We start from the raw sequence: 12,357 nt of genomic DNA, 5'->3' as shown, positions 1-12,357 counted from the left end.
AGCAAAAAGCTCACTTGGTATATTACTGAACTATATCATGTTATAAATAAACTATACATTTTAAATTTTTACCTCAGTGTGTTTCTTTAGAGTGCTGTTACATTCATTTGTTTTAAAGTATGTCACAAATAGACCAGAAATACACTATCCATTATCAATTTCTGTTTACGCTGATTGTATTAAAATAGGAATCTTTCTTGCCTTTCGATGCTTCGCTGGTTGTTTTTGTCACTTCAGTTTTAATCAGGCGGTTTGTTCGGTCGGGCAAGTAAAAAAAAAACAAACCTATATTTCTTCTTATTATTGATAACATTATGTACAGAAAAAGGTCGTTTGACCTGTATTCTGCTACTGCGATTCTGAAGACGCAGTAACTTCCACAGAGGGAGACTAGTTGTTAGCAACTGGCCTTAGCCAAGCCCTATATTCAGTTTTTTCAAGCTAAGTGTCGCTGAACTTGCACTTCCTCATAGCTAAAAAGTTAAATCCATTTTACTTCTGCGGTACAATCCGAGAGAGACTCGCGCCAATAACAGAAAGCTGATTGGCTATTGCATGCTGGTCTCATTTGTAGTTTAAATACAGCAAATTATATTTGGAATAGTGAAATAAAGAACTACAACACCACGGAAACAACAAAAAGAGAATTTAAATGAGCATTAGAGGTAGCGTTACATGGACATCGGAAAAATAAGACCTGTGTAAAATTATTTAAGACCTAGAACAGCGAATTTAAGACTTTTTAAGGCCTAAAATTCTGATTTTTAAATTTTAGACTTTTTAAGACTTTTTAAGACCCCGCGGAAACCCTGAGAAATCCTGCCACTCACAGTTTTCCATTAAACTACATAATATTTGCCCTAAAACTTTGTTAATATACATAATGGCTGGAACAGATTGTGTATTGTGCATTTTTTAGCAAAACATATCTTTCAGTGACTTTGGTGATTCAATAAACTGTTTTGGACCGCTGTTTGAATTGAACGCAACATGTCCGATGTCTGACACTTGTGAGTTGTCCACTTTTGGCCGGTGTGTGACTGCTGTATTTTGTTATTTTGATTAGGTAATCATTAAAGGTGCAGTGTGTAATATTTAAGATTATCTCTAGACAGAAATGCAATATCATATACATAACTATGTTTTCAGGGGTGAATAAAGACCTTACTTAATTAACCATTATGTTTTTATTACCTTACAATTACCAGTTTATATCTACATACACCGCGGGTCCCCCCACATGGAAGCCGCCGTTATGTTTCTACTGTAGCCCTGAACGGACAAATTGCTCTACAGATCGCGTTTCATCACTGCTGTTCTTGGGAAAAAACACTGACACAATGATGAACAAGTAACTGCAATATTCACAATAACATCGTTTTATTGAATTATCAAGTAAATATAATTCTCTTATTTACATTTTAAAAGAAACTTCATTATTCTTTGCTGTCTGAAACGACGACATCTTAATCGCGTGTCGGTTGCCGTAGTTTCTGTAAAGGGAGGGGTGAGCGGTGGACGGAGCCGTTGGTTGCAATCAGGTTGCAATTCAAAACTTAACCGCTAGATGCCGCAAAAATCTACACACTGCACCTTTAAGTGTTCTAAAATAGGAGCAAATAAAGTGTAAGAGTACATGCAATTTCCATATGTATTTATTTCAAAGTTATGGCCTTTGTGTAGACATTTAAAGATTGCCATCTTTAAGTGTGACTGTTGATATGAAGTGGTAACACTTTACAACAGGCTTTCACACTGCGAACTTGAAATGTAAATGCACAATTTACGCGATTAAGAGCATGACAATCTGACTACAGGTAAATGCTGTTATTGCTGTTTTCCTATGTTTGTAGAGGTAATATTTTACATAGCTATTTATTGCCAGGTAACTGGTGTTCTGTTGCATTTGGCCATTTAGTGTACACTTAATACATAATTCTAGGAACTATAACAAAGTTCCCTCTAATACAGTAAGGGAAAAAATTATTTAATCCCCTGCTAATTTGTACGTTTGCCCACTGACCTAGAAATGATCAGTCTATAAATGTTATGGTAGGTTTATTTGAACAGTGAGAAACAGAGTTAAAACATAAAAATCCAATTGAAAAAGTGCATTTCAAAAGCGTTAATTTGCATTTTAATGAGTGAAAGACTATTTGACCCCTTCGCAAAACATGACCTAGTACTTTGTAGCAAAACCTTTGTTGGCAATTACAGAGGTCAGATGTTTCTTGTAGTTGGCCACCAGGTTTGCACACATCTCAGAAGGGATTTTGTCCCACTCCTCTTTGCAGATCCTCTCCAAATCATTAAGGTTTCAATTGTGACATTTGGCAACTCATACCTTCACCTCCCTCCACAGATGTTTTATGTGTTTATTTTTATTTTATGTGTATTTTTTATTTTTTATTTTCTATGCCACTCCAGGACCTTAATGTGCTTCTTCTTGAGCCACTCCTTTGTCACCTTGGCTGTGTGTTTTGGGTCATTGTCATGCTGGAATACCAATCCACAAACCATTTTCAATGCCCTGGCTGAGGGAAGAAGGTTCTCACACAAGATTTGACGGTACATTGCCCCATCCATCGTCCCTTTGATGTGGTGCAGTTGTCCTGTCCCCTTAGTAGAAAAACAACCCCAAAGCATAATGTTTCCACCTCCATGTTTGACGGTGGGGATGGTGTTCTTGGGGTCATAGGCAGCATTCCTCCTCCTCCAAATACGGCGAGTTGATGCCAAAGAGCTCGATTTTGGTCTCATCTGATCTGACCACAACACTTTCATCCAGTTCTCCTCTGAATCAATCAAATGTTCATTTGCAAACTTCAGACGGGCCTGTACCTGGACCTTGAAGCCGCTGCAGGATTTCAGTCCTTCACAGCGTATTGTGTTACCAATTGTTTTCTTGGTGACTATGGTCCCAGCTGCCTTGAGATCATCGACAAGATCCTCCTGTGTAGTTCTCGGCTGATTCTTCACCGTTCTCATGATCATTAAAACTCCACGAGGTGAGATCTTGCATTGAGCTTCAGACCGAGTGTTTCTTCCATTAGCAAATAAAAGCACCAACTGTTGTCACCTTCGCACCAAGCTGTTTGGTGATGGTCTTGTAGCCTATTCCAGCCTTGTCTACAATCTTGTCCCTGACATTTTTGGACAGCTCTTTGGTCTTGGCCATGGTGGCGAGTTTGGAATCTAATTGATTGATTGCTTCTGTGGACAGGTAACAAACTGAGATCTTGTTACCTGTATAAAAGACACCTGGGAGCCAGAAATCTTGCTGATTGATTGGGGATCAAATACTTATTTCACTCATTAAAATGCAAATCAATTTATACCTTTTTTAAAATGTGTTTTTCTGGATTTTTTTGTTGTTATTCTGTCTCACTGTTCAAATAAACCTACCATTAAAATTATAGACTGATCATTTCTTTGTCAGTGGGCAAACGTACAAAATCAGCAGGGGATCAAATATTTTTTTCCTCTCACTGTAAGCCCCAAAATTAGTCCATTTGTAACATTAAATAAGGTTAATAAAAGCTGTTGAAGTAGTTGTGAAGAGTTCTCTCAGTTTCCCACAATTATTGAGCGAACGCCCACATGTGAAAACAGTTTTTGGTGATGTGCTTCCTTAACCATACTTGGATATATGAAGTGTAGACAACATATTTCACTTGACCTACTTTTTCTCACTCAATTTGATTGTCTTTGTTAAATGTTCTGGAAATGCATGACAGGAACTAAGGGTATGAATTCCAGTCTAAAATGTGAAGCAGCATTTAAATGCACAGAAAATCAGGTGAGATGATTATTTCCACCATATCAAAGGTTGAATCAGTCAGAGATTTGAATCTTACCTTTCCTTATCCATGTTGATGAGGGTGGGCACAGCCTGGTTGCTTTTGTTACCAGTACCCAGCTGCCCGTATGAGTTTGCACCCCAACAATAAACAAATCCTTCGTCTGTAAGAGCCAGTGTGTGTGCATATCCACATGCCACCTGTAAAAACAAGACAGTTCAGGGCTGATAGAACACGTTATTTGCTGGCATATCTGCCATCTATGATTCATTTATTCTGCAACTGAATGTTTACAATAATGTGGGATAATTGAGATAAATGTGAGTAGTATTTGGCTATTTATGTGGTTTTAACAGGGCGGCCACAAGCTGTTTCAGTGCTATTTCTCATACAGAAATAACACTGTATTTTTGTCATGACTCTGGGCTGTGGGTTTTCCCTCAGCCACCTGAGGTCGCTGTTTCCCTTCATCTTGCACTGCACTTCCCTGATTGTCTACACCTGTCTTGTTGTCTTTGATTATGCACTGATTCACTCACAGCTGTTCACTATCTGGACTCTGTATAAGAACACTCATTCTTCATTCCGTTTTCATGGCTGCATTGTCTTCTGTCAACTGTCTGTCTGCTCTGCGTTCCTGTATTCCTGGCCTTGGTTTTTGTTTATCTAGTATTTGAGTTTATGTTATGTTCTGCCGTGTTGGCTTTTTGTTTGTTTGTTTATTTTGTTATCATCATCATTAAAAATCCGGACGCCGCGGCGACCGCGCTCTCTGTTCCGGACGCCGCGGCGACCGCTCTCTCTGTTCCGGACGCCGCGGCGACCGCTCTCTCTGTTCCGGACGCCGCGGCGACCGCTCTCTCTGTTCCGGACGCGGCGGCGACCGCGCTCTCTGTTCCTGACGCGGCGGCGACCGCGCTCTCTGTTCCGGACGCGGCGGCGACCGCGCTCTCTGTTCCGGACGCGGCGGCGACCGCGCTCTCTGTTCCGGACGCGGCGGCGACCGCGCTCTCTGTTCCGGACGCGGCGGCGACCGCGCTCTCTGTTCCGGACGCGGCGGCGACCGCGCTCTCTGTTCCGGACGCGGCGGTGACCGCTTTCTCTGTTCCTGACGCGGCGGTGACCGCTTTCTCTGTGCCGGACGCGGCGGTGACTGCTGGCGTTCCTCTGGCGGCTATGCCAGCTCACATTCCTCTGGCGGCTATGCCGGCTCGTGTTCCTCTGGCAGCGGTGCCCGCTGACGTTCCTTTGGCGACTGACGTTCCTCTGGCGGCTATGCCAGGTCACGTTCCTCTGGCCGCTGGCGTTCCTCTGGCGGCGAGGCCGGCTCGCGTTCCTCTGTCAGCGAAGACAACTGCACTCTCTGTTCCTGACGCAGAGACAACTGCGCTCTCTGTTCCTGACGCAGAGACAACCGCGCTCTCTGTTCCGGACGCGGAGGCGACCGCGCTCTCTGTTCCTGACGCGGAGGCGACCGCGCTCTCTGTTCCGGACGCGGCGGTGACCGCTTTCTCTGTTCCTGACGCGGCAGTGACCGCTTTCTCTGTGCCGGACGCGGCGGTGACTGCTGGCGTTCCTCTGGCGGCTATGCCAGCTCACATTCCTCTGGCGGCTATGCCGGCTCGTGTTCCTCTGGCAGCGGTGCCCGCTGACGTTCCTTTGGCGACTGACGTTCCTCTGGCGGCTATGCCAGGTCACGTTCCTCTGGCCGCTGGCGTTCCTCTGGCGGCGAGGCCAGCTCGCGTTCCTCTGTCAGCGAAGCCAACTCACGTTCCTCCACTGCACGGGCCTGGCCCGCCATCCCTCCCCCTGTTTCACCAGTCCCCCGTTCCACCTCCCTCCAGACTTGTTTCGGCCTCAGGGAACGTCTGGAAGCCGTTCCGTAGGGGAGGGGTACTGTCATGACTCTGGGCTGTGGGTTTTCCCTCAGCCACCTGAGGTCGCTGTTTCCCTTCATCTTGCACTGCACTTCCCTGATTGTCTACACCTGTCTTGTTGTCTTTGATTATGCACTGATTCACTCACAGCTGTTCACTATCTGGACTCTGTATAAGAACACTCATTCTTCATTCCGTTTTCATGGCTGCATTGTCTTCTGTCAACTGTCTGTCTGCTCTGCGTTCCTGTATTCCTGGCCTTGGTTTTTGTTTATCTAGTATTTGAGTTTATGTTATGTTCTGCCGTGTTGGCTTTTTGTTTGTTTGTTTATTTTGTTATCATCATCATTAAAAATACTTACCTGCACTTGGACCCAGACCCTCCCATTATTCACGTGACAATTTTACTGTATTAATACAGTTATTTTTGAATCAATGTAAAAAATAAATAAATAAATACGCATTAAATTGAGACTTTGATGTGACTTGGCTTTAATAAAATACTATGTGTTTGTTAAAGTAAACAAAGAATATATTTTAATATAATGTATAATATATTGTTTGCTAAAAAATAAAAGCTGTCACCCAAGTCTTTCTCACAGAAGCCACCTCATTTCAGGGAACCACCATATCCCACTGATTCATATCCAGAAGTCTCTATTTGTCACCTGCACAATGTTGATTCCCTGTAAGGCGGCGATCCGACAGGGGGTTTGCTGGTTGCCATTGTTGCCCAAACCAAGCTGCCCATTGCAGTTATAACCCCAGCCGTATGTCTGTTAACACAGAGCCTTGAGATAAACCAAGTGCTGATTACAGCAACAATTGAAAAAATATACAATTATGATTTAGTAATAGTAATAGTGATGAGAAAAACTTCATGAAAGTAAAAACCCTGTCAACATTAGGTGTGAGGAAAATATTCCTGAGAAGTGTTGAAGGCACAACTACAATTAATTGTGCTTTATTATTTGTGCCTAATTACAATTAATAAGTGTTGAAGGCACAGACACAATTAATCATGCCCCCTGCATAAATTCCACAATAAAGAATTCTACTTTCTTTATTTGGTGGCTAACCCAGCAAATAGTAATATAACAAATAATTTATTTGATTGTCATCTGTAGTCCTTAATTAAACTCGTTGCTAATTTAAACTTACCTCTCCATTGTCCAGGACTGCCATAGAGCAGAGCTGTCCACAAGCGATGTTGACCACCACCTTATTCTGCAGGCAGCTGCTGACTCTGCGTGGGGTGGGTTGGTTGGCCGTGGATCCAGAGCCCACCTGCCCAGAGTTGTTGTATCCCCAAGCATACACCTAAGAACAAGAGAGGACAGAAAACAGAACAAAAATGCTAATAATTAAGTAACTATAAGCAAATTACATGTCGAAAATTGTAGTCAGTAATGCAATATTACACATTTAAGGTAATATATTCAGATTACCTTTGACCTAACTCTATATCACATTGATTTGAACAGGACAACCTTGTATCATAATGATGTTAAAATACAAAGAGTGAGAAAGTTTATTCCTTTCATTGTAATTAACAACATGACGTGCATTAAACAATTATATTACATCAAGGTTTCCCAAACTGGTGTTTGTAATGGAACTGCAGGGTCGATTCTAATTGACTATTCGATTTTTACAAATCTTCGATTTCATTTTCCCCGCGTCAAGTAACCCAAAAGTGGCACATTTTTTACGGACGAAAATCCATGAAACGCATTATTAGACTGTTTTCCAAGGCTGCATTATATATTAAACCCATTTAAAAACCCTAATTTAGCATAACAATGAATTTACAAACGCTATGATTCAGTTAAACATATGCGAAGCAGGGTTAACACATGTGCACCAATTATTTACATGCGATCGCGCAGTGAAGTATAAAAACAATCGTCAGGCCGTTGGTGCCCTCTTCAGGCCTCTGTTATAATGCGTAATGTACATTAGCTCTATTGTTTATAATACATTATGTATTTTAACAGTTTTGTTCAATAAAACCATATGATTTCTTGCTTTTGATTCTTTATTTAAACAAATGTTTACTGCCTCATTGCTATTATATATGTATTTTAAGCAATTTTAGGCTATTAAAGGCTATTGTTTACTTACATCTATTTTTATTACCACAGAAAAAATAATTATAATTGAAATCCATTTTATTTCCAATTTTTTTTTTTTTTCTGTTTTAATTTTTCTATACTCTGTTTTAATGGTAATATATATATATATTTTTAAATCAAAAAGTCTAATAATTTTTATTTTTACCTAATTCTTTTCCATTACTTTTTGGATTCCCTTTTAATGGTTTCATTAAAATTTAATAATGAAAAACATCTCCATTTAATTTATTTTTTTTATTTTATTTTTTTTTTGTGGGAAATTAGTTGTTTAGCTTAATCGATAAATTAGTAGATAGATTAATCAATATAAAAATAGGCGTTAGTGTCAGCCCTAGTTTAATGAAAAGCAAACAACTAATTAAATCATAAAAACGTAAACTTAGGATAATTTTAAAATAACAATACAAAATAATACACTCCCTAAAAAAAGATGAAATATTTTAATTATTAAAATATTTATTTTAAAATCTCAGGGGTACTTAAAGGGATCATTGATTACGATTTCACTTTTTTAACTATAGTTAGTTTGTAATGTTGCTGTTTGAGCATAAACAACATCTGCAAAGTTACGATGCTCAAAGTTCATTGCAAAGGGAGATATTATCTTTTACAAAACTGCTGATTGACCACCCTTTTTGAGAATGTTTTTAGAAAGAGTTTGACAATGTCTGCAAATAAGAAATGACAAAATTTTCAATAATAAATAATAATACATGGTTAAATAACCTATTGAGTGATAATTCAGATAAAAATTAATGTGTTCCTTAATAGTTGATGCAATGTTGAAACACTTCTTAAACCTGAAATGATTTTTGTAAATCCATTAGTCAAATGCTGTGTCGCCACCTGGACAATGACTGGTATATAAGCAGTAGACTATTTTAAAGGTAAATTTAAAAGACAAAAATTTTTTTAGAGAGAATCAATAAATGATTATTCATTTATTGCTATTGTGTAAATAATATATAATCATGTAATCAATAAAAAAGAAACTGTAGCCTGATTACGAGTATTTTAAAATGTAACTTACTCTAATTACAAGTAACTTACTCTAATTACAAGTTTTTTTTAAATCTGATTACATAACCTAGATTATATGTAATCAGAAACTACCTAGGTCTGGGTGCTATATATAAATGTTATATATATTTATATACTGAAAGAAGTGCCTTGTGTTTAAGGCTGTGCAATTAACCAAATTTTAGTTTTGATTTGGCTTCCACTGATTACGTAAGGAATGACTGTGACAAACCACTGATGCACACCCAGTCCCGAGGTGGAAATGCAGCCACAACACAAAGTAGAACAAGGTCTTAAATCCACAGACAAAATGCCTGTGTTGGTGAGTATTCACATAAATACTAGCAGTAATGTATGTTATGTAAACAAAAACAGGTGAGTCAAGTATACTGGATCTAAGTATTCAATCTAATTTTTATTAGAAAATTGAAAATAATCAAAACAACCCAAGGTTTTTATTTAGTACAGTGGCACTTTATGAATTTCTTCACTGAGAAAATCGATAGCATCAAAAATACATTAGAAATGTAGAACTATTGACAGCATCTTAAAGAAATAAAGAAACATTTCAGTAGTCATTACATGAACCATTGTCACTTGCGTGGCATTGTGCCGCAACAGCTAAAGGCTGTCTACACATGGACGCAACAAAGTGACCATTGCAGATCATGTGAACTTTGTGTCAGCACTTCATAAATAGAACAAGGCATCCGTTTACTAAGAGCAGTAAACTCGCTTAGTTTACAAGCAGTTTTGCTTGTGTCCGGTGTAGACACGGTGTTAGTCTTTAGTGTCATATGATCCTTCATAAATCTTTAATAAATCACAAATCTTAATATGCTAATTTTGTTTCCAAGACACATTTCTTATAATCTCCAGTGCTGAAAATGGTTGTGCTGCATACATATTTTTGTAAACATATTTGCGATACAATGATAGCTTGGATAGCATGTTTTTTTGTATGTCACCGTCCTCTTTTGCAGTTTTTTTCCCATGGTTTACTGCTTCAGAAATGCCTTAAAGCATTCCCACCTATGCCTTTTCAAGAACACTCAGTTTCAAAGGTCAGCCACCAGCTGTGTGATTCACATCTGCTCTATCTTTTTAATCAAGTACCTCATTGACTTCGCTCATGTTTTAGTACCTTGGAAACTTAAAAACATTCCAGCTAATAATTTTCAGCTGGAAATTATTCTGCATGTCCACAGGACATCTTTCTTTGGAAATCCACCTCCTGGACTTTATGTTTAACAAATAAGCACAGATAGATTTACTTACCCATTTGAGTTGCCTATTCCCAGGGTAACTTGTCAAAAGTTTTTACATTACATTAAAAAAATAAGGTAGTGAGGTAGGGGATTGTAGTATTTAGAGCTAGAAACTTTTGTTTAAAGGTATAATGATATAAAAGCATTCATTATAATGCAGATATTGAAACCATAGGATAAAACAAACAAAAAAAGGTAACTGTAACTTTAAGAAATTAATTTAAACTCAGAATTATGAGTTTACATCATACAGGTTTTTTTCCCCAAGTCAGAAGAAAAAAGGGGAATCATGAGATGCATTAAAAATGTAAAAATGGTGAGATGAAAAGTTGAAAATGTTTTGTGAGAGGTAAACTCAGAACTGTGGGGGGAAAAGTCTAGAAAAAAAGACCGATTTCCTCATATTTGCTTGATAAAATCATACCCAGCATCCAGCATATCTTTTTTTTTTTTACCTCTCCATCTGTGGTGAGGGCTATGGTGTGGTGAGAGCCGCAGGCCACCTCTGTTACTCTCTTGCTGATGAGGTTGGTGGAAACCAAGGCAGGAGTCAGGCCGTGGTTGGTGGTGCCGTTACCCAGCTGACTATAGCCATTGTGGCCCCAGGCATATACTTCTCCATCTACAAACACAGAAGATACAGATCTGAGGATGACAAATCTTCGGCTCAAGTCTTTGATTAGGAGACAAACGTACTGGAAAGCAGATCTAGAATCTAGTATACAAGGCCTAAATAAACAATGCCAGGTTGCGGGTTTGAGTCTCAGGTCCGGCAGGGATTGTCATTGGAGGGAGTGAATGATCAGTGCTCTCTTCCACCTTCAATACCACGACTGAGGTAAGACCCCTGAGCAAGGCACGAACCCCCAACTGCTCCCAGGGTGCCGCATCAATATGGATAGTGTGTCTTCACGGTGTGTGTGTTCACTACTGTGTGTGTGTGTGCACTTGAATGGGTTAAATGCAGAACACAAATTCCGAGTATGGGTCACCATACTTGGCCACACATCACATCCTTTCTTTTTCCTTTACTTTAATCAAAGACACAGGCCTAATGCTGACCATCTGAAAACATCTGCTGTGCCTTAACTTTCACCTCTGTGGAAAATTAATCATTAGATGTTTATCAGGTAGAAAAACGTTTTGTTCCCCAAAACTCATGCTGCAACACATGTAGAATATTTCTCATATTACAAACAACAAAATCAGACCATCTGACTATGTGTTTAGTTTTTGCCTGGTAAGTGTTTTAAAAAGGCCCCCTGAAGGTTTTACCACAAAATTAAACTATTTAAAGTAAAGGTGGTTGAAAATTCTTTTTACACACAATCACAGTTCACAATCTGAACTCCTATCTTTCTAATTTTAAGATGTACTATCTAAATTATGCAGGCTGGAACAAGCCCATGGGCTTATGTATTTGCAAAATTAAAAAAAAAAAATACTGCATATCCAGCTAATACACTAGTCATCATTGTATGAACTAAATATGCACAGATTCATATTAAATCTAAAAAAAAAAGTTAAGTGCAGTGAGTGATTTTCTCTTAAGTCTTTTATTGTTTGATTAACATTACTGACACAGCAAGTATAGGCCTTAAGACCAAATGCATGGATTTAATACACACATTCGTTTTCTTTCCCAAATGTTTATATTTACTTAAGACATAAATTACTGTGTTTACGTGAAAGCTTATGACTGTTACTGACTGTTTAAGCATGCATCTGAAGCTCAAAGTATACTTTGCTCATCCATGTTCAGAGTGCACAAACAGAAAGTGCAGCTTTAGGGTGCTTTTAATAACTTTTTTTTTTATAAAATGTCCTCAGTACTGACTTCAGTAACATTATGTAATTAGACCCCCCCCCCCCCCCGAAATTAGTTCCCAGGTAGTGCACTTCCAACGAGGAACGCACCCTGTGCATGCAGTTGGTCACGTTGTGCTGCGTGATATTACTGCGCCTGCTGCATCCATATTACGGCAGCAAACTTCCTTGACTATTACGCCGGAATTGGAGTGTAGTTCCTAATCTTATCGGCCTAGAAAATCACAGCTTTACATTTTCCAGATGTAAGAGGAATGTTGGAGAGAAATCTCCAACCCTGCTCCTGGAGAGCTTCCAATCCTGCAGACTGTAGTTCCAAATCTGCTCAAACACAACTGCCTGTAACTATTAAATAACCCTCCACACATTTATTATCTGGTTCAGGTGTATTTTATTGGGGTTGGAGCTTAAATCTGCAGGACGGTGTTGG

General features: G+C 39.1%; 1 protein-coding gene across 1 annotated transcript; it reads right to left on the bottom strand.

Annotated features, from left to right (window-relative positions):
- Positions 1–3,857: 3,857 nt before the first annotated feature.
- LOC141317219 (RCC1 and BTB domain-containing protein 2-like) lies at positions 3,858–10,722 on the bottom strand (the record flags this gene model as incomplete). Its single annotated transcript, XM_073832991.1, has 4 exons — positions 3,858–4,000; positions 6,346–6,453; positions 6,839–6,997; positions 10,556–10,722. Coding segments are annotated over 4 exons (577 nt in total), but the record flags the coding sequence as incomplete, so codon positions are not given.
- Positions 10,723–12,357: the final 1,635 nt, after the last annotated feature.

The sequence above is a fragment of the Garra rufa genome, unplaced genomic scaffold (assembly GCF_049309525.1).
Source record: "Garra rufa unplaced genomic scaffold, GarRuf1.0 hap1_unplaced_500, whole genome shotgun sequence".
Taxonomy (NCBI): Eukaryota; Metazoa; Chordata; class Actinopteri; order Cypriniformes; family Cyprinidae; genus Garra; species Garra rufa.
Note: the sequence above shows the minus strand (reverse complement) of the source record. Positions and strands in the feature narration are given on the sequence as shown.